General features: G+C 41.1%; 1 protein-coding gene across 8 annotated transcripts in view; it reads right to left on the bottom strand.

Moving 5' to 3' along the window:
* GPATCH2L (G-patch domain containing 2 like) overlaps positions 1-16,471 on the bottom strand; it is a 74,083-nt gene extending 57,612 nt beyond the window's left edge. For 7 of the 8 annotated variants that reach the window (XR_002785338.2, XM_023546396.2, XM_023546395.2 and 4 more), the window contains exons 1-3: positions 16,372-16,471; positions 13,407-14,078; positions 1,111-1,175 (exon numbers count right to left, since the gene is read on the bottom strand). Coding sequence is in view for 7 of the 8 variants with exons in the window: in XM_023546396.2 (XP_023402164.1) it covers positions 1,111-1,175; positions 13,407-14,068 (727 nt within the window). In the remaining variant the exon portion in view is untranslated. Of the gene's footprint in view, positions 1-1,110; positions 1,176-13,406; positions 14,079-15,580; positions 16,265-16,371 lie in introns of those variants that run through there. The other variant, XM_023546394.2, reaches the window with a different exon arrangement.
* Positions 16,472-22,101: the final 5,630 nt, after the last annotated feature.

The following is a 22,101-nucleotide window of genomic DNA, read 5'->3' as shown; positions in this document are numbered from 1 at the left end:
AAACCCACCAGCCGCTCCGTGGGAGAAAGATTTGGGAGTCTGTTGCCATAAGATTTACAGCCTCGGAAACCCTATGCGTCAGTTCTACTCTGTCCTGCAGGGTCACTATGAGTCGGGATCAACTTGACAGTAATGGATTTGGAAGCAAGTCGAGGACAAGAGTTTTGTAGAATGCCCTTTCACCAAGGTAAAGTTTCAAAATTACTGTTTAGGTAGTAAAAATAAAGTACTAGTTATTAACATCAAAAACAAATAAACTAAACCCACTGCCATTATGTCGATTCCTACACACGGTGACCCTACAGGACAGAACAGAACTACCCCACAGAGTTTCCAAAGCTGAAAATCTTTACAGAAGCAGACTGCCACATCTTTCTCCCATGGAGCAGCTGGTGGGTTCAAACCACCAACCTTTTGGTTAGTAGCTGAGCACTTCAACATATATCATCCTTATTCACAGTCCATGCTAAACTTTAGTAGTTTTAACATCAGCAAGAACATTTTTTGTATATTCACCCAGAATGTTATAATTATTTCATAAAGTTATAGAAATAACTACCTTCTCCCTATGTGAAAATAAGAATGTCTTATCAGCATCCCAAAACAGAGAGGCGCACACGAGGATTTTTGATGGTTCTAATAAAAATCAACTTCCCAGAAGTCCCAAAGTCCCATCCCTGACATGGTAACTCCCTGGACCAGTCTCAAAGTATGAATGACCTGAATAAGGATCATCTAAGGTACTTATGACAAATGCAGATTCCAGGGGCCAACTCAAGACCTATTTGATGTCTAGGAGCTCAGGAATCTGTAGTTGTAACAGTTCCCCAGGGGGCTCTTGTTGTTGTTGTCAGGTTCCGTAGAGTCAGTTCCAACTCATAGCGACCCTACAGAACAGAGTAGAACTGCCCTATAGGCTTCCAAGGAGCAACTGGTAGATTTGAACTGCCAACCTTTTTTAACCACTGCGCCACCAGGGCTCCTACGTGCCCTGAAGTTTAAGAACCTCTGTCACACACAACTATCATCTTCTCAGTGAGTCAATCCTACGATCACTAGAATCTTCCCATGAACACCGAGCCAGTGTCCTCAGACTGAGATCAAGATTACCTTGACGGCCTTCATCGTTGGTGAAGAGTCCGGTGTCACTGCTGCTACACACACTGCTAGTTTCACTGAAAAAGAGTAAAACACGAAAGAACACATCAGCTCCCGTGAAAACAAAGCACTATATGCTCTTCTTGTGGTTTTTCAATCAAAAGGTCCCCCCAAGCTTCCCTTAATTGCCCACTGGCCTATCAGCCAATCAGATATATAAATTTCCATGTAAAGCCACTGGAAGGAGTTTATTTTTTCCCCAAAACAAAAATGTAAGAGGAGAATTCTAAAACTGTTAAATATATTTCAAGGTACTTTTAAAATATTTAAAGTCATTTTGTTAGTTTAGGAATAGAAGGCTATTTATTGTAGCTCATAAAAGTAATCTGAATCTGGTTTGGTACATTAAATACCACCACAAATTTACCAACGAACTTTATTCTTATATATTGCCAACTATCCGTTTCAAATAAAGCTATCAAATTTTAAGACATCTAGCATCTCTCTTTCTTTTCCCCTATTTAATAAACAGCAAATAAAATCCAAGAACAGAAAAAAAAATCCGTGACAAAACTTACATCTTCTAAATTTAATCCCTTCCTTGATATCAAGCAACATAACTCATTTTCAAAAGGAGACACTAAGGTTAAAAACAAATATATGAAAACAAACTTTATTTGAACTCTTTGAAATAAAACTTGTGCCCCACTGAATTCGGTCTAATCAGCTTCATTTTCTGCGCTCTTGCTCACAGATGATTCTGCCTCTTCTGACGCTGTTTTTCTTCCATCTTCATTGAATTTGATGCTTCTAGTTCAAAAAATTTCCTCTGTCCTTTACAATATGAGCTATTTCCTTGATTGGAGGTATGCCCTTCCGAGCTAGTCTTTTTTTTTTTTTTTAACCTCCTCTAGAAGATGGAGAAAGTCAAAGCAAAGAAGAAGCATTTTCGCCAGACTGCAGAAAGAACAGGCTTGGCAAAAATCCCGGTCTACATTCCTGGATCAAAAACTTGAAAATATTTTGTATTTTGCAACATTTCAAAAAATCTTGCCAACGCTAAATCTTAAAAATGCTGGTTAAATTAAGCAGCAATGCTTTCTTCATTTAAGCTTGCCTCTGAGTAACAGACTCAAGAGATTTGTTTGCCCCAGAGCCAATCAAATCTACCCTATTTCTTTATAGGTTCTTTCATTGTATTTTCTTCTGTACTTATAAATGGGAACCTTCTCAGGGATCACTGTAAGAAATTTCTCACGAAGCCACCCTGCTGGGTTCAGATGAATCTAGAATTTTCAACTAGCTATGCAGTGAAATCCAGGAGATCTTCTCACCAAGTACTGCATTCTTCCTACTTCTGAGTCCAAGAACTCTGCCTACTGAGCTTAATGGTGTCATTTTTGTATTTTTAGTGAATTCGAAAGAACATGAATGGTCTAACTCAAGTCTTAACTACACAGTCTCTTATGACTTCATTATGTTCTCCTCATCTCTCCTCAAAGACAAAGCAGATTTTATATTTTTAAAACTTCTCTTGATATTAAAAAAAAAAAAAAATTTTTTTTTTTTGATATTAAGGAGAGTTAAAAAGCGTACTACGTCACGGGGCAGATATTCCACTCCACCATCATGTTACAAAGGAGTCCTGGTGATGCGACAGTTAAGCACCCTGCTGCTAATCCAAAGGTCAGCAGTTCGAACCCACCCAGTGGCTCCATGGGAGAAAGACTTGGCAATCTGCTCCTGTAAAAATTAAAGCCTAGAAAACCCTATGGGGCAGTTAACTCCGTCATGTTGGGATCACATGAATTGAATAGACGGCACCTAACAACAACAATCATGTTACATATTCTGTTGGTTAGCAGAATCACAGTGAGATTTAGGGTTCAGCAAACCTCAGCCTATCACCTGTTTTTGAAGGGCCCACAAGCTAAGAATGGTCTGTACATTTTGAAATTGCTGAAAAAAAACTAAGAGAAAAAGAGTATTTTGTGACACATGGAAATGATATAAAATGCAAATTTCAGTGTCTATAAATAAAGTTCTATTGGAACACAGCCATACTCAGTCATTTACATATTGTTTATGGCTCCTTTCACACTACAAATACAGGGTTGAGTAGCTGGAACAAAGTATATGGCCCACAAAGCCTAAAATATTTACTATCTAATCCTTTATAGAAAAATCGTGCCAACCTCTGCTCTACATGAGTTACAAGCTCCCCTCTGCAATGTCTATGGTCTCTCCTGTTTGAATATTTTCCAATTTAAAAAATTGAATTGTTGCTTTATCACAAAGCCTATCCTTTCTCCACTCATTTCCAGCCACCAATAAGCACTACAAGATACAGTGCTTGCTTGATCCGGTTTTGCATGGATTCAATTCTCTTCTCATATTCTACGTAAAAGGGGTAAACTCAAAGAATGTCTGCTGGATCAATAAAGATGCTGGTAACCTCTAAACCTCTTGTTGCTATATATTTTCTGTCTACAGCATTTCAGGAGAATCACTATTCCTGACAGAGCTCAGATACAACTTTTCTAAGACTTTCCTATATACAGTTAATTGTAGTAATGGCAAAAATGCCATAGAAATAGCATTCGGATTTTAAGACTATGGTCAAGGGAGACATGTATTTTCCTCGTTAAAAAAAAAAAAAATGAAGTGCTATCATTCTACCAGTGTCTGGAAATGATATTTCATCTAACGGCTTTGCTATTTCTATTCATTCCCGCAGAATGACTTGCATTAGAAATCTAATCATATGTAAGAAATTGTTAGCGATTTGCTGAAGAGGAAAAAAGCTGCTGATGTAGTTTCATGGCATTATTGCACACAAACACTACGATACAGCACGCAGAAACGTAGTCACAGCTATCAGGTAGATGCACATATTTCCCCTTCCAAGTTTCAAGCCAACATTCTCAGCACTCACTCACTGCTCAGAGACTGTTAAAAAAAAAAAAAAAAAAAATCAGATCAGCAGGATTTTAACAAAGATTTTATTATTTTAATAAAATGTTAATTTAACTAATGCACTTTAATATTCTGCTAAAAAAAAAGTTGCTAACTTTCAATAAAGACAATTTGCTTTTAGCACCTTTGCTAAGTTAAAAGATGCCAGGCTCCTACATTTTTCCTATGACAAAGACCTTCAAATATGTTCATAACTTTTCTGCTATGAGCTTTTTCACTAGTCAAGGATAAAAATTATTTTTATAAGAAAAAAATGTGATCCCATCTCTAGTGTCCACTCCACTCGTAGTCCTCTGAAGCTTAGTCAGGAGACAGAAACCCAGTCTTTACTAATCTTTAGATAAAAGTAATAAGACAAAGCCCACAAAGAAGGGCAATAAAGGCTTGTCTTTCCCTAAAATGGCAGCAATTTCTCGAGGCATCGATGCCCCTTGTTCTGCCTTGGGAGCTGTTCTGCACCCCCTCTTCTCCTATAGTATAACCTATAAAAAGTTTACACATAAAATTCTTTCTAGAATATTTCTAAAATAGTTCGGAGAGGAGCTATATTAACCTTACAAGTAATAGTCATCACTCAAAAATTTCAATCTCAAGTTGGGGGAATAAAGCATCTCTATTTTTTTTAACAGGAAAAGGAGGAGAGAATTTCCCCCAAACCTTCACTCATTAATTCATTGGCAAGCATTTGTTATGCACTTACCATATACCAGACACTGCTATAACCAACACTAAAACTAACAAAGAAACATGTCAATTTAAATGCATTCATTTGATATGTGTCCAATAGCCTTCATGAAAAACCTCCTTTGCCATGAGACCAGAGGAACTGGATGCTGCCCAGCTACCATTACTGAACATTTTGACCAAAGATTCTATAGAAGGATCATGACTCAAAGGGAGAAAATGTAGAACAAAATTTCAAGTTCTCATAGAATTTTTTTTCATAGAATCCAGACCTTCTGGAGCCATTGAGGCTAGATGACCTTCCCAAAATTATTAAAAAATACCTTGAACTGACACAATCCCTAAAGTCATCTTTGAACCAAATAATAATTTAGCCTAATAAGAAAAAAAAAGTCTGCATTAAGCATTTTACTCTTTTAAATAATGTACGTGGTCAAATTGACAAAGCAACTTGAAAGGATAGATGAGCAGCTTAGGGGGCAGTGAGTTTGTGTGAATGACGGTGAAATCATCTGCAAAATGTCGTTGAGAAAGGCGGCACAAGTCGAAGAATGTGACCAATGTCACTGAATTGCGTATGTAAAACTGCTGAAGTGGTGTAAGTTTTGTTGTGTATATTTTCACCAAATAAAAAAACAGAGAAAGATTTAAAAAATAAATATGTACATTCATTTTATAAATAATTACTAGTCTGGACTGTGGGAGGAGAAGGGTATGAAGAGATAAAGAGAATATTTTCCAAGGAAGAATATATTGCAATTAATAAAGGTTTGAGCAAGCCCAGCGTTATGGATTGAATTGTGTCCCCCCAAAAATATGTGCTGGAATCTAACTGCTATACCTGTGGATGTAATCCTATTTGGGAATAAGGTTTTCTCTGTTAAGAGGCCATATCAATATAGGGTGTGTCTTAAACCTACTCACTTCTGAGATATAAAATGAGCAGATTAGGCACAGAGAGGCAAATATAAATGGAGAGGAAGATACATGCCACGTGGAGACTGCCAAAGAATCAAGGAATGCTGGGTCTACAGAAAATAAGAGGGATCTTCCCCCCAAGACCACACGGAGTGAGCCTTCTCCTCCTGCCAGTACCCTGAATTTGGACTTCTAGCCTCCTAAACTGTGAGCAATAAATATCTGTTTGTTAGAGCCACCCATTTGTGGTATTTCTGTTACAGCAGCATTAGATAACTAAGACAACTAGAATTTAACCCGTATTATAAAAAACTGAGGAAATCATCCATTTTAGAAGCCAGAAAATGTCTTTTAAAAAAAAAAGTCAAATTAAAGTTGAAATGATAGTCATACATCATACTTCTCTACCATGCCTTCCACTCAAAATTGTTCCTGTACTTTATTCAGCAGCCATTACCACCATACAATACAAACAAAATTAAAGCCTGGATTCTGGACCCCCAACTGTCCTACCTAATTATTATAATACTGTTAGAAAAGCAACTGAACCACATCCAACTGAGATCACAGAAGTGTAAAAAAAGTTAGCCTAACCAGCAGTCTAGATTCTTCCACCACACCCAACGATTTATCATGAAGTTTTTCAAACATTCACAAAAGTTAAAAAGTTAGTTAACACCAGGAACTCCATCACCTGGAATCTGAAATTAACATTTTACTTTATTCGCTTGATCACTTATCGATCCATTTAACCCTTCTGCCACAGCTCTTTTGCAAAGAGGCACTCACAGTAGACCAGCTGATTTGGTACGGCATCCACTTTCAGAGACGTAGATTATCATCGGGCATCATGCCTAATAAAACACTATCGATACCACCTATCCATTTAAACAAGGAGCCCTGGTGGTGCAACGGTTAAGTGTTTGGCTGCTAACCATTAATCAGTTATACCTGCTCTACCCCCACCCACAATATGGAATGCAAAAATATTACCAGAATCTGTCTACATGGAGGTCTCTTTCCATCAGTATTCCCCTTAATCGTTGCACTCAATTTTTTCAACTTGGGAACACTTTTTCTCTTCAGTTTTTTTTTTTTTTTTTTAATTATTCTTCTGTTCCAACTGCTTTGGTTTCTTCCTCAGGAGTATTCCTTTACATGCTTATAGACTAGGCCTGTTCTCTGCCCTCCAAATCAATCATCTCTCATTTTTGGCTCCTCCCTCTGCATTTTGGGAAGGCTTCCAAAGCCTTCTGCATTATCAACTCAGTTTTCTGCACTATAAACTGTCCTTCATGTCAATATTGTGATTACATTTCTCATTTCCCTACAATTCTTCCTCCCATACTATTTTTTTTTTTTTTTTCAAATAGCCGTCTTTCTCTCCTTATGACTTCTTGCTCTTGTTTCAAAGTGATTATGTCTTCTTAGATCCTGATGAAGATTTTCTAAAATGTTCTCTGGTTCCTAGTGGCAATCATTTTCAAAGATTTGTTCTTCCTCTGAACTTTCAGAATGATGTTCCCTTTCTCTTATTCCGCAAAACTTGTTCCAAGTCCTCTTGTTGAGAACTGGTTTACTCCAAAGTAGTTTAGAATGTTCGCATCAGACAGAGTGTACACATTACCCTTGGTCCCATTCTCTAGCCCCCTGGTTATGGTAGCATACCCTTCTCATTTCTACAACTGGCCAGAAGCATATGCACAGTCGCTAGCCTAATCCCCAGTGTCACTGGTAGGCTTTTATCTAGGACACCTACGCTCGACTGAGACAAGATCTTCCCCTTACCTTCACTGCCTGATTCTGACACCATTCCAGGAGTTTGCAGTAAATGATGACTTATAAAATCCTGAGATCTCCAGGATGCACTATTAAGAGAACTTTTTCCTTCTCCGCCCATGCCAGAAGTACTTTATACTTGGAAACTATACTTCCCAGAACTCAATACTGTGACTGCTTTCTGCCTCCAAACACAAAAACACACAGAAAACCCTAAGGCTCCCCCATCCAAGTGTTTTCTAATAGAAATTAGAAATAGAAACTGAAAGATACTGATTGGGAAATGAAGGATGGAACTCCACCATCTCAAACTGCCTTAATTTTCTGATTCAAACAGATATTGCATTTCTGAACCAAGGGAAGACTAGAAAAGTGATGAAGGGTCTCGCTATCTACCTTAGGGCAGGCACAGCACAGATGCGTGGACCTCCATTGCATTCTCTGGTCCAGTTCTACCAGCCTTGTAGTTTGAGGAAACCTTGGCTAGTTTCTGATGATGTGAGTCTGCATTATTTTATGTCTTTGTAAATACTTTCACAGGCAGTCAAGGCTATTTAGTAGATGCCTTTTTAAATAAGAAGCTACAATGAAGGGAGGTGGGTTGTGACAGGAAAGGAATCGCAGAATCTCAGTGTTTGTTGCAAGGCACCTTAGCAGTCACTCAATTCAATCTTCTCAAGTCTACAATAACCCAGTAAGTGGTCACCAAACCCATGCTTGAATGCCTCCAGTGATCTTGAACTTAGTACTTGGTGAAACAATTCACTCAATTCTTATAAAGTTCTAACTTTTAGAATATTGTTTCAACATTTAATGTTCTGTAATTTCTATTCATGAGTCCTAGATCCCTTCTCTCGAGCCACACAGGATAATTCTAACATTTCTTTCAAGAGACAGAATCTTTCGAGAGGCCAAACCAAAACCAAACCCACTGCCTTCAAGTGGATTCCAACTCATAGAGACCCCATGTGTGACAGAGTAGAACTGAGTTCCACAGGGTCTTCTTGGCTGTAATCTTTATGGAAGCAGATCACCGGGCCTTTTTTCCGGTGCAATTGAACCCCCAATGTTTTGGTTAGTAGTCAAGCACAAACCTTTTGCACCACCCTGGGACCTTTTTCAAGAGCCAGACCTTCAAATACAATAGTATCAAATCCACCTCCCAAGTTGTCTTTTTCAGTCAATCCTAAAGATATACTAGCAGAACTTTACATAAATCTATATAAGCACACTGTGCTAGCTACTGAGTACTCTCAGATGCAACACGACCATTTGCAACAACTGTAAATACACTCTTGGTCAGCATCCCCCTTCACAGAATAGAAAACAGGACATCCCAAACCTACCACATATATTCTTTTCCACAGCTCCAGTAAACCCTGATTAATGACCTCCACTTGCAAAGGAGGCTACTTACCTTAACCATGAAATAATGAATGCTATTGATCCAACAAGCTACTGCTATAGAGTGTTATTGATCACCCAATCTTTGGTTAAAATGGTCCTCATTTAGCAATTTCACTGTCGCAAATACCTGGAGCAAAGCACACTCATAATTAAAGAGTTTGGGGGAGTTAAAGTGAGAGGTGATGGACAGAGATCCCAGCTTTCTCCCATTTATTCTTGCTTCTGAGCTATTGTTTGTGTCAGAAGAGATATTGATTTTCTATAAAAATAAGAAAACAAGAGGCACCAAGGGGCTGCAGAAGGTCAGCTTGGGCTGGAGAAGGAGGGGGGAGGCTTAGCACTCTATCTCTGTCACTTGCCTTCCAGGAGAAGGGAATATTTTCTTTCCTGTGAGATTGGCCTCTAATACATCACTTGAGGGAGGCCTCTGGTTGCGACTTCAGGCCATCACCAAACCAATTCACTTACGACAGAAAAAGAAGCTAAACTATATTCAAGGGGAAGAAACGAATGATGTATTAGTGCAGAACAGAGCAAAATTAGCCTATGAATCGCTGAATTAATAGCTGCTATTTTTTTTTATACAGACAATCTGAATAAAAATAAGTAGAAAATAATTTTACAAAAGAGTTGTTTCATTTTAGAATATTCAAACACGTATCACAGAAAAATATTAAAACTATAGTTTGCTCTTTATGCAGGCATAAGAAAAAAAAACTATTTACATCACAATCGCCTTCAGTTCCCCAGGACTCTTGAGGGACTGGTTGATGAAGAATTGAAGGAAGAACAGAAATAGAAAAACAAAAAGAATTATTGCTTAAGCTTAAAACTACATGTTTAATTAACAAAATAAATTTGAGGAAACTGGAAATAAAGCTCTGACTGAGATATAAACCAAAAACACAAACCCACTGCTGTCGAGTCGATTCCGACTCATGGCGACCCTATAGGACAGAGTAGAACTGCCCCATAGAGTTTCCGAGGAGCACCTGGCAGATTCGAACTGCTGACCCTTTGGTTGGCAGCCGTGGCACTTAACCACTACGCCACCAGGGTTTCCAAATTGAGATATACATATTCTAACCTGAAACATCTAATACATGCTTTTAAAAAGAACTCTATTCCTTGACTAGACTTAGCTAAGCTTAACAATCGACTACATCTTAATATTTTCACAAGCTGGATCATATACTCTGACAACTTTTACTATTGCTGATAAAAAAGGTCTATTCTGTGGCACATCCAAGTAGATTTAAGAAAGAATAACAAGAGAATTCTTGAAAATATTTCTTTTAATGCAGAAAAAAAGGTAGGGAAAAAAATCAGAAAATTTTGACAGAATCAATAACTATTATCTAATTTAATGCTAGCCTCATTTATAAGGAGAGCTTAAGATAGTAGCTTGAAAATTAAAAGATTTTCTTTCTACTTTATTGTTGAGGAGAAGCTGAATATAACATGCAGTCAAAGAATAAGAATGACCTCCCCTTTCCCCATAGGGTGGATTTAGAGGGGGGAAAAATTTTTTTTGTGAATCTACATAAATCAAGGTGAATTAAGGACTCCTAAATAATCAGATGGATTCTAACGAAGAATTTTCTCAGTCTACATCTGATACTTCTCCACCCATTATTCCCTCATAACTGCAAGGACTCTGGAATTCACATTCCCAAAAGAACTCTGAAGTTATGAAACAGGACCGAGACAGCCCAAACTGCAGAAGGTCTCCTCAATTTGAAAAGAGTAAGAATATCATCAGCATTCCCGCCTACTTCGATTTATCCAGGTCCTGGGTACCTAGAGTTTATATTATCACATCCTGACTAATGTACAATAGACGCATTCAGGAAAAAGTGCCTCCCTCCTAGAACACAGGATTGCATTTGGAGTCATACTTGGGCTGTTGTCTTGGAGTAGGTAAAGAGTCTCTCTCTCACACACGATTATGCCACAGTTTAACAAGAAATACTGGGCAAGAAACACATACAAGCTATCGTGCCAAAAAGCTATTTTTAAATATGCCATTCTCCATAGTAAGAAGATTAGTATTTCTGGATATACGTATGCTGGATATAAAAACAAACTCGAGTGCCTCAAGAGAGGGTTTCAATATTGTGAAAAGCTACAAAAAGTTGAGTAAGCATGTTTTGTTTCACTAAAAATAGCATGATGAAGAAAAAATACATTTGGAATCCCAGATTATACCATGAAACCTGTGAGAGCCAGAACTCAACAGGACTGCCTTGTTTTTTCAGGTCTCACAAGTCTTCCACCTTTGATAGGGTACAGTCTTACCACTTATCTATCACCCGTTTTAGTGGAAACTATTTGAGTTTTCCTTCTCTGACAGGTTTCCACTTTACACAGGTTCCAGCTTTCACAGGTTTTACTGTATGTAAAAATTAACTCAATAGGCACTAGAATATATATTAAGTGGAAAATTAGGAAAACCAAATATGAGCTTACCTATATTTTTGCAGACTGGGCTATATAGTTTAGCAAGAAAAATAAAAACGCTGGGTTGAAAACCGCCCATGACAGGGACAAGCATACAGACCTAAACAGCTTTTCCTGTTATTGACACAACCTCAACTCAGAGTGCCTAAGATTTATGTCTTTGTTTTTAAGACAAACTTCAGTAGAACCAAAGTTCTAAGAGAGGTCATACGTTCTGCAGTTGTAAAAGTTGAGACAGAAAAAGGGTTATGGAAAAGGCAAAAAAAAAAAGGTGAATTTAAAAGGCAAAATTGAAGGGCAAAGCATGGTGTTAAGTATGAGCTTTGGAACCAGATATGAGTCCCAGTTTCGCCACTGGGTGACCTTGGGCAGTTTATCTAAACACTCGCCCTCAGTTTCCTCTTCTATAAAATACAAATAGTGGAGTCATGAACATAAAATAAGAATGTATATTAAGCAGTTAGTACAGTGCGCAATACACAGTGATAATAAATATTAACTAATACAGGTAAAGAGCCTGGTGGCACAGTGGTTAAGAGAGAGGCTGCTAACCAAAAGGTCAGCAGTTCGACTCCACTTGGAAACCCTATGGGACAGTTCTACTCTGTCCTATAAGGCCGCTATGAGTCGGAATCGACTGGATGTCAAGTGGTTTTGGTTTTGGTGATACAGGTAGTCCCTGACTTAGGACGTATTTGAGTTACTACGAACCGCATTTACCACCGTGTGTTTTATTTTGTTTTTAAACATCTCAGCCTTAGTATGTGCTACATACAACGTCGCAGTGCAGTTTGCTGAAGGTATCACTCTCAGAGGTTCGCAGAAGTTCACTCGCAGATGTTCCATGTTATGATTTATAAAGATACTGATAATAAAAGGCAATAATAATGAAAACTTAAAAAAAAAATGAGGTATTAGACTTACATCAGAACCAATTTACGACAGAGTCATCGGAATGGAACTTGGTTCTAGCTCAGGGACTAGCTGTACAGTAAAACCTATGAAAGCCGTAACTTGTATAAGGCGAAACTTGTCAGAGAAGAAAAAATCAAAATATTTTCCACTAACAGACAGTGATCAAAAAGCAGTAAGCCTGCACCCTGTTAAAGGTGGAAAACTTGTGAGGCCCGGAAAAACAAGGCAGTCCTGCTGAGTTCTGGCTCTCACAGCTTTCACCGTATTAACGATAACAGAATACAATGGTTCTCAACTAGGAGAACTCAACTTATCTAGGGAGCAGTCATGAGGGTGTCTGGATTGATACAAGGGCGGGGGGGCAGTGTAGAGACGCAATGCGTGGGAGAACCCCTCAGCACAAAGAACTACCTCACCCAAAACACCAATAGCACCCTCAGTGAGAAACATATCATAGGTTCATACTAACAATAATATGGAAGTCTCAACTGAGAGTACCAATGTTCCTAGTACTGCTTACACTGACATTTTAAACATGCACCCATTAGACAGTTTTTCAGGCTCAATCACTCTGGTATAACACTAATGGGACTCGGCACTGTTCTTTTCGAAGCCCACCATGGGCTCTGACAACTTGACTGTCAGCCATAAGATAGAAACTCAATACAGTCAAATTATATGTAGCAGAAAACAGAATTACAGCACAAAAGTATCTAAGTATCCTTCATGGGGAAAGGCAGCTTAGCGGGAGTTTTTACAAACTCCGTATGCCTAGCACCAGCATCTTCTCTCTCACACACATACATACACACCAGCTTCTGCTGACACCCTGGTTTTAAAGAACAATATTTATGCATGGACTGCATGGTATAAATAGCAGAAAGTTATTTTTAAAATAAAATTCCTGGTTATGCATTTGAGGTACACATTTTAAGCTATTTCTAGAAACAAACATGTTTCTATTACATATAGCCTTCTTGACACAGGGGAAGAAACCCACTGGTAGCACTTTAAAAACGAGAGATAAACAAGCTGATTACTGAAAGGAGGACTACAAAGGCAGTATTATGGTGGTGGCTCTGAAAGGAAGTTGGGCTCATCAAGACTGCGGGTTAGTCTTTAGGTAAATTTAACTGGGAAAATCTTTGACTTAGTAAGGGAGATCTCACCATTCTGACATGTTCTCATCAGAGCCCTGTTTTTGTTCATCCGCTTCACACTCCATCCTTTCTTTCCTTCCTGTTTTGCTTAGGAAAGTCCTGTTTTCTGCTGATTCACATAACCCATGGCCTGATGAGGTCCAGGGAGTATTCTCCTTCCAGCGAGACAGACGCTGCTTCTTAGCAGACTTGAACCTGCAGCCCCTCTCATAGCTCCAATCTGACACCTTGAGCTTCTGCTGAAGGCTGGCAGCCACCTCGGACGTCACTCGCTTCACCTTCCGCCGACGCCTGAGTGGTCGACAAGGTGCGTTTTCTGTAAAGGAGTCAGATTCATGCCAGGAATGTTGCTTACTCTTAACAATGGTATTGAGAGCGGGGTGCCGTTTGGCTACCATGGTGTCATCAGAGTCACTAAAATTGGTGACTGGAGCCATTTCTCGACAGTCCTTAATGGCCTCATCCAGACTTGACTCCGAGGCTTCACTGTAGCAGCAGGTGTGCTCAGCCTGGTGAGTGAAGTCTGAACGGCGCTTCCGGCCTCTCCGTTTCCGAAGCTGCCGCCTCTGCTGCCGAGGGCTCAGAGCCATCTCCTCCCACAGCTCACCAAGCTTATTCTGCTCAGATGTCTGCTCCAAGGCTGAGGCCAAGTCATGTACCAGCTCATCCATGAGGCCACATCTGCCAAAAGGAAATTCAAAAAAAAGAAAAGCCTGAATAGGATCTGATGGTTTAGAATAATTTTATAAAACAGGTTATAACACTGCAGAGTCCACCCGGTCTATAGAAAATAAAGTTGCCTTTCATCCAGCCACACTTACACTCTGTTCCTGCCACCCATGCTCCCCTAAGCCACTAAAAATAGGCGTCTGACCCTTGTGAAATGCCTGAAGTCAACATGTTCTCAACCACAAAAATGCAAACACCCACCAGGTGACAACCAGAATATTAGCAAAAACAAGCAAACTCAGGGGAATAGGTCTTTCCCTTTTTCTCCAATAAAACTTTCATCTGAATTACATGATAATGAGATTAAAAAAGATCCGAGACTAACTCATCAGAGGAGTACAAAAACACACAACTTCAAAACCAGGGTAGGGGTCAGGTACCACAGGGTAGGCCCAGTCTCAACATGACAGTGAGAATGGCTGGAGAACTGATTGTTCTGTGGTCTGGGGTCACTGGTGAGAATCTAGGTGGTGAGGAACAGAAAGACAATTTAGTGACATACTCTAAGGAAGACTGCTTGCAGTTTTAGTGATCCAAGACTGTCGTGACTTTGCAGTGATCCAAGACTTTGTACTCAGAATGGAAAAAAGAGACTAAGTTTACATCCATTTAGTCTGGACTATCACCTGGCAGCTAGCTACCAGGTATAGCAACTTATAGACTATGTCATGAATTTTGTTGTCCAGGCTACCACCTGGCAGCTAGCTACCAGGTATAGTACCTTATAGAATATGTCATGTATTTTGTCATAATTAACAACTTTTAAGCTCCTCTTCCCATCTTTCAAAAAATAAATTAAATAACCATCCCAATTAAATGCTTTAGTGCCACACAACTACGGCAACATGGGAAATTACCGAGGATAGAACGACAGGGATAGGGTGGAGCCTCTAAGATTTCCTACTCATTCTCATCAAACCATCATGCTTCAGGGGTCACTTCAGATTCAAACCTTCAAAGGATGAGAGTAGCATGAGCAATTTTCAAAATTCCCTTTTAATGGGAAATGTCTAACATAATTTGTCCAACATCTAATTATAATACATATTAAATTATCGTTTTTTCCCTAGCTCTCCTTAAGCCCAAACCATTTCAGGAGCATAATTAGAGCTTAAAACCTTGTGTGGCGCCACTCTCAGACCATATTTCCGTTCACACAGTTTACATTTTGCAGAGGGCTTTCTAAGACCTATTTTCATGCTGTCCCTCTGCCAACGAATTCAAAGGCTAGCTTATCTGCCACATCTGTGGAAGCAATGAGAACATCGAGTTCCAAAACCACCCGAAACATAACTTCTCAAAATATCAAAAGTCACACACACTAAAAGACTTCATCCCCTTAAGTAATAGGAAGCGGTTTAGAATGCCATGATTGGCATTTGAGAGACAACTGACCTTAAAACCCAAATGAGCTAAACAAATCTAAATCTACTTCCCCAATAAAGAACTACTACCTTAAAAACTCGGGCAGAACCGTACAAACTTTAACGTGGACCAAAGTTATCCGAACAACTTCTAATTGAATGCCTGTTCAGAATCCTCTCCTGACTCAAAAGCTGCAATGCAAACAGCCGATGACCGAGGAGAAGCCTGAGGCTCCCACGCTTCCAGTCTCGGTGCAGACTCCGAGCGGACCTCCCGGGTCCGGGCAGCCCCCGGGGGGAGAGGTAAGCCTGTCTGAGTCACGCGCAGGAAGGAAGAGGAAGCTGGTGGACACCAAGTGACAAGAGAGGCAGACGCAGGGTGAAGGGGAGGTGGGGAAGCAGGCAGCAACTTCTCATCTGGGCTCAATCACCAGGGGCAGAGGTCAGCCCTTCTAGGTCAGAAACCGCCAACAGGCAAGTTCTGGGGGCTGAACTGCCTCCCTGTTCGGGGATGGCAACATGGCCACATATGTGAGGAAAACCGTGTTTGGGGGGCTCTCACCCACGCCCTGACCCGTCCTCGTGGGACAGGGCGACCACGGCTCGGGACACCAAGCCCTCACGCTGTCGCCGGCCCGAAAGAGGTAGAATACAGAGAGAAGAGGGGACTGTCACCCCAGAGACGGCCCTATCATTCCGGGATGGGGGCAATGGGCCCTGCAATGCAAGGCCCCGCCACCACCGCCCCTCCCGCCGGCCGTCGCTGTCCCCTGGCGCCCCTAGCCGCTCAGCCCCTAGCCGCCCCGGCGGCCCGGAGGCCTGATCCCCGCTGGTACCAGTCCTCTGAATCCCGACCCGCTCATCCCACTCCTCCCCCTCACCGGCTGCCGCAACCGCCTCTTCAGGCCGCCGCTTTTTGCGCCCAGTCTGCCCGCCGGGGTTTCCCTCTCTGATCTCATTTCCGGTGTGGGCCGGAGGGGTGGAGCGGTATCCCAGTGGGAGGCGTTGAGGTGCACGAGAAGAACCGCCCCCGGGGCAGCGCTTCCGCCCTGCGGCCACGCCCACTTCCGCCCCTCTAGGGGCGGAGCCGTAGGAAATCCGGGAGCTACGCGACGGGGCTTGGATGCGCGGCGATAGGGGAGAGCAGTGCGAGGTGCTTCTCCTGGGTTAAGGTGTTACTCCGAGGAAAGACTTCAGCGAGCTAGTCGCGTCTTTCTTGGAGGCGTCAGGAAATTGGGTGTTAGGGAGGAGCATCGGCCTCGCCCTTGCTTGCTGGTCTATTTTTATAAAGGCTGTGTAAAGTTGGGGGAAATGGATCTTCTCATTCTTAACCGTGAGAGTTGGTACAACCTATGGCAGGGATACCTTTGCATTAAAGTTACACATGCCTTGAAGAGCAAAAATAGAGTAGAAATAACCGTTAGTCCATAGTGATATAAAAAAATGATTGATTGGATAAATATATGGGGGAGAAGAGACACATTTCCTGTGCAGCATTATAAATAATTTATACCGATAATTAACGTAACTCCCAGCTCCTTAAGTTGGGCTGTGCACTGTGACAGTATGAAAAGAGGCCAAAAAACGTAATTTTACAGTAAAGTCGCAAACACAACCTCAACCAGGTGATCAAGGTCAACATCAACAGTGATAAGTCATGTTGATAGTATACAGCCTTGATACGATGTGATGAGAATGGCACCGCCCAGAGGAGTCTAAGGAGACATGACAGATAAATGTGGCTTCTTGAATGGGATCCTGGAACAGAAAAAGAATATTGGGTAAAAACTAAGGAAATATGTGTAAAGAATGGACTTCAGTTAATAATTACATATCAATATTGGTTGGTTAATTGTGACAAGTGTAATATACTAATGTAAGATGTTAATAGTAAAGAGAACTGTGCAGTATCTTTGCAATTTTTCTATAAATCTAAAACTATCCTAAAATTTAAAAAGTAAAAAATACACATGTCTCTTGATCCAGCAATTCTGCTTCTAGGAATTTTATTCTGAGGAAGAATTAGAAATGGGCACAAAAATGTTAAATGTGAGTGGATTCATCTCTGCAGTGTTGTAGGGGAGGAGGGTGAAAGATAAAGCTACAACAAGAGCTAGTTAACTAAATTATGAGATGGAATACCTTGCAGTCTTTTAAAATTGTTGCTGTGGAAGAATATTTGATGCCATGAAAAGTCATTGATTTAGGATGGTGTACATTTCTGTATGACTGTTATACTTCAGTAAAGAAGTTACTCTAAAAACACAGAGATTGATCCTATTCATGTTTAAAGGAAATTAAATCTACACTTAGCATAGGAACATGACCAAGATGATACACTACACACTTTTCAAAATAGTTCCATTGTAGATGATTTTATCTCCTACCTGTTGTTTTTATGGATTTTTAGAATTTTCTATAGGTGAAACTTATTGTGTAAGGAGTTAAGGGAGGAGACAAAGATGACTGTGGTTTCAAGCCAGGATGGCTAAGAGAAAGGCTGGTGCTATTTGCCCAGCTAAAGAAGTCAAAAAGAAAAACAGGTTTGATGGAGAGACGATCCATTCCATGTTGGACATGCTAAATTTGTGACTCCCACAGATAGATGGAAATGTCCAACAGATGTCCACAGCCCTTGGCCCTCTTTTCTACTTAAGTTCTTTCTAGCAAAGCACATGAGCTCCTGGGTTGTCAGTTGCCTCCATGAGCACTGAAAGCTCCCAAATTTCTTGAAATCCAGATTTTATTTTCAATTTTCTCCTAGATATCTCTTCACTTGCTTACTCCACAAGCATCTCCAATTTAAGATATCAAAACAAAGGTTAGTTTCTTCCCCAGTCCCTACCAAATCTGCCCCTTCTCCAGTGATCGCTGTTTAGAAGATGTCACCACCACCATGCAGTCACCCAAGAAAGAAGCTTCAAAGCCATTTTTAGTTCCTGCTTCCTCCTTATACCCTTCTTCTAGTTAAATGCCAACCCTCATGGATTCTACTGACACAGTAGTTTTGCATCCATACTCTCACCTTTGATTTCGTTCTGCCAGTGGCCTCATCTGGGCTGGCAGCCACTTTCCTGGATGATGCAGCAGCCTCCTTACTGGTCTTCCCACTTCCAGTCTTTTCCCCAAACAAGCCATTCTCTGCATTGGCAACAGGGTGAACTTCCTTAAACACAATTTGGATCATGCCACCTCATCCTTTTTTATTTTTATTTTTTTTGTCCTTTAGATGAAGGTCTGCAGAGCAAAGTAGTTTCTCATTGAACAATATACATACTGTTTTATGACATTGGTTGCCAACCCCATGACATGTCAACACTCTCCCCTTCTTAATCTTTGGTTCCCCATTACCAGCTTTCCTGTCACCTCCTGCCTTCTTGTCCTTGCCCCTGGCTGGTGTGTGCATTTAGTCTCGTTTTGTTTTGTGGGTCTGTCTGATCTTTGGCTGAAGGGTGAACCTCAGGAGTGACTTCAGTACTGAGTTAAAAGAGTGCACCTCATCCATTTTTCATTACATCTTGCTGCATGCTTGATCCGCAAGAGACCACTTGCTGTGTCTAGAAATCCCCTGAGATTTTTGGTCATTTAAAGACCCAATGCCAATGTCACCTCCATGAAGACTGCCCCTTTCTTATACATTCTCTGGCTCTCCCTTTGGATTCTGTCATTTTCCAGCACTTTTATTAGAGTACTTTCTTCATTCATCCTTAAATTAGAAACAATTAGATGTGAGTTTGCCTCCCCAGCTAAATCACTCATCAGCAATGTTTACTGAGTGCCTGCAACATACCTGGCCCTGTACAAAGCTCTGGAGATACAGCTTGTGAGAAGAGAAATGAAGACAACTGCACTGTCCAAGAAACCCTGTCTTATTCATCATGTTCTCACAAGACTCTCTCACAGTAAGTGTCCAATAACTATTGTTAATTAAAAAATAAATTTTTGTTTACTAAATGCTGGAACAGACATTAGAAGTGCTTGTCTCAATCTCAAGAAAAATTTAAACTGAAGGTGTACCTTCCCGGTGATGGTGGAAGCCATGGGCAGGGCCTCTGAGGAAAGTGGGTGGCAAAAGAAGGGGGACAAAGGGAACACTAAAAGGGACAGAGAACATTTGAAGAGAATCAGCATATAGAAGCCAAAGGAGAAAGAGTTTTAAGAAAAAGACGGCCAAAAGGGAAATTGGAGGTAAGCAGTTCTAAGGAAAGTCCGTCAAATTTAGTGATTGAGGAGGTCACTGATGATAAAGAGCTTTGAGCGGACTACAAACTGTATGCAGAGAGAACTGCGTAACTATCTTGGATCCATCGTTTCCATGTCTCTAAAATGGAGGCAATAATAGCACTTACTAAGTCTTGGGTGGAGATGGAATGAAATAATGAATGTAAAGCATTTAATGTTTCAAAAGTATTAGTAATTTTGAGAAAAGAAATTCTAGTCAGGAAAAGTTTCCATCACTGAGCATTAGGGTGAAACTGTTAGTTGAATGAGGAAATCCCTGCTGAAAAAGGATCTTCTCACAGGAGGAAATAATAGGTTTATCCCTCCTCTTTCCTCTCCACAAAAATAAACACTCTGCTGTTGATTCATTAGATTCCCTATGGTTATAATAAACCTAAATTTCTCACCAGAGCCTACAAGCCAGACGTAATCTAGCCCCTGCCTACCTCTCAGCTTCATCTTGACCCGTTTGCCTGTGCTCACAGTACCACCCACCAAACTCTCTCTCCTGCAGGCCGCAGAACCTTGGCACATGCTATCCTGTACCTGGGATACCTTCCTACAGGGCTTTGCAGTATGGGGAAGGGGGGTGCGGGGAGGGGTGGGGGGGAGTTCCTCCTCATCCTTGAGGTTTTGGCTAAAATGTCAACTCTACAGAGAGGAATTTCCTAATATAATCTAAAGCATTTTCTACCTCATCCCTTCATTTATTTTCCTTATCATAATCCAACATTATTTTTTTGGTGTTTACTTATTTATATTCTGGTACCTCCCACTATAAGGAAGGTTCCATAAGAATAGGGACATTGTTGTTTTACTTTTGTATCCCCTGGTACCTAGAACAGTGCCTGGCACATAGTAGCTGCTCAATAAACATTTCCTGAAGGAATGAATTTCTCATCCCCTCATCTCCAAGATTCTTTTCCATTTTCCTTGCTTGGATTTTCTCTGAACTAAACCAAAACCTACTGGAGTCTTCCCAGAAATTTTTTCCAGCACCCAGCACCCAGCCACCACTGGAGAAATGTTATTGATAGAAACAGTGTCTGCTGAGGAGGGCAGGGAACATCAGCATATTCTTGGAAAACGAGTTCACTGCTAGCAATTCTCTGTTCCCTGGCTCTAGCACACCTGGTACCTTCTCTTCAGCTTTATAGGAAGCCCCCTTGGCGGCTGGGATTGGGGGTAGGAACAATGTCAGGCACTCCTTGGCAGCAGTGGTAACAGAAACAGAAACAACTCCTATAGAGCACCGTAAAGGAGGAGACAGTGAAAGGGGCTGTGCTGTGGTCCGGAGGGGGCAGCCGAGGGGCAGCAGGTGGCAACTGGCAGAGGTTCGCCAGACTCCTCCTGTGCCATGTTTCATATGCTCTCTCGCTGTTCTCAACTCTGTTGAACTTTTGCTTTGGTTGAGGTAACATTTATTGAAGTTTTAGTGTAAGGATCAATTGCAATCACTCTCAAATCAATTCCTTATCAATTATGTCCCCCTGTGTTTTACTTCTATTCTGACACCAGATGCACATACAGCCCTTCTTTCTCTGACCTTAACCACCTGGAGTTAGGTCAGAGCTCCCAAGCCATAGGACAGAGTCCTCCAGACTGCCGAGTCTGCCCAAGACCCCAGATACCAGTGGCAAGCTTGGAAGTCCCCAGGCCCCTCCTCACTTCAGACCTGCTGGCTACAGATTGGAGGTTCTCTCTACTCCCTTAGGATACCAGCCATAAGTTCAGGGGTTCCCAGCCCCCTTCACTTCTGACCGGCTCCCCCAGATTTGATAATTCACCAGAAGGACTCAGAACTCACAGAAAGAGCTACACTTATGATTACAGTTTTATTATAGCAAAAAGGATGCAAACAAAGAGATGCATGGTCTGGGAGGGTTCCATGCTCAAAAAGGGACATTCTACCCTCCCACTTGCATTGATGTCTGTCACCAGCCAGGAAGCCCATGGAACTTCCTTGTCCAGAGCCTTTACTGGGGCCTCACAGAACAGTCATGATTGATTGTATCAGCCCATCTCCCTTGAGGTCAACTGATGTTACAAGCTGGTCTTTCTGGCCTGGCCTACCCCAACCTGAGTCACCTCATTAGTGTAAACCCTCAAGTGTGGTCCAGGGGCCTCATCAAAGACACTTCAATCACTGGGGAAATCCTAAGGATTTTAGAGGTTATCTCTCAGGAACAAGGAAACCCTGGGGGTGTAGTGGCTAAGAGTTACGGCTGCTAACCAAAATGTTGGCAGTTCAAATCCACCAGGTACTCCTTGGAAACTCTATGGGGCAGTTCTACTCTGTCCTATAGGGTCACTATGAGTCAGAATTGACTCAACAACTATGAGTCGAAATCAACTCAACAGCAATGGGTTTGGTTTTTTTTTCTTTGGGG

Source organism: Loxodonta africana, chromosome 10 (genome assembly GCF_030014295.1).
Source record: "Loxodonta africana isolate mLoxAfr1 chromosome 10, mLoxAfr1.hap2, whole genome shotgun sequence".
In the NCBI taxonomy this organism is placed as follows: Eukaryota; Metazoa; Chordata; class Mammalia; order Proboscidea; family Elephantidae; genus Loxodonta; species Loxodonta africana.
This window is presented reverse-complemented; position numbering and strand designations above follow the sequence as displayed.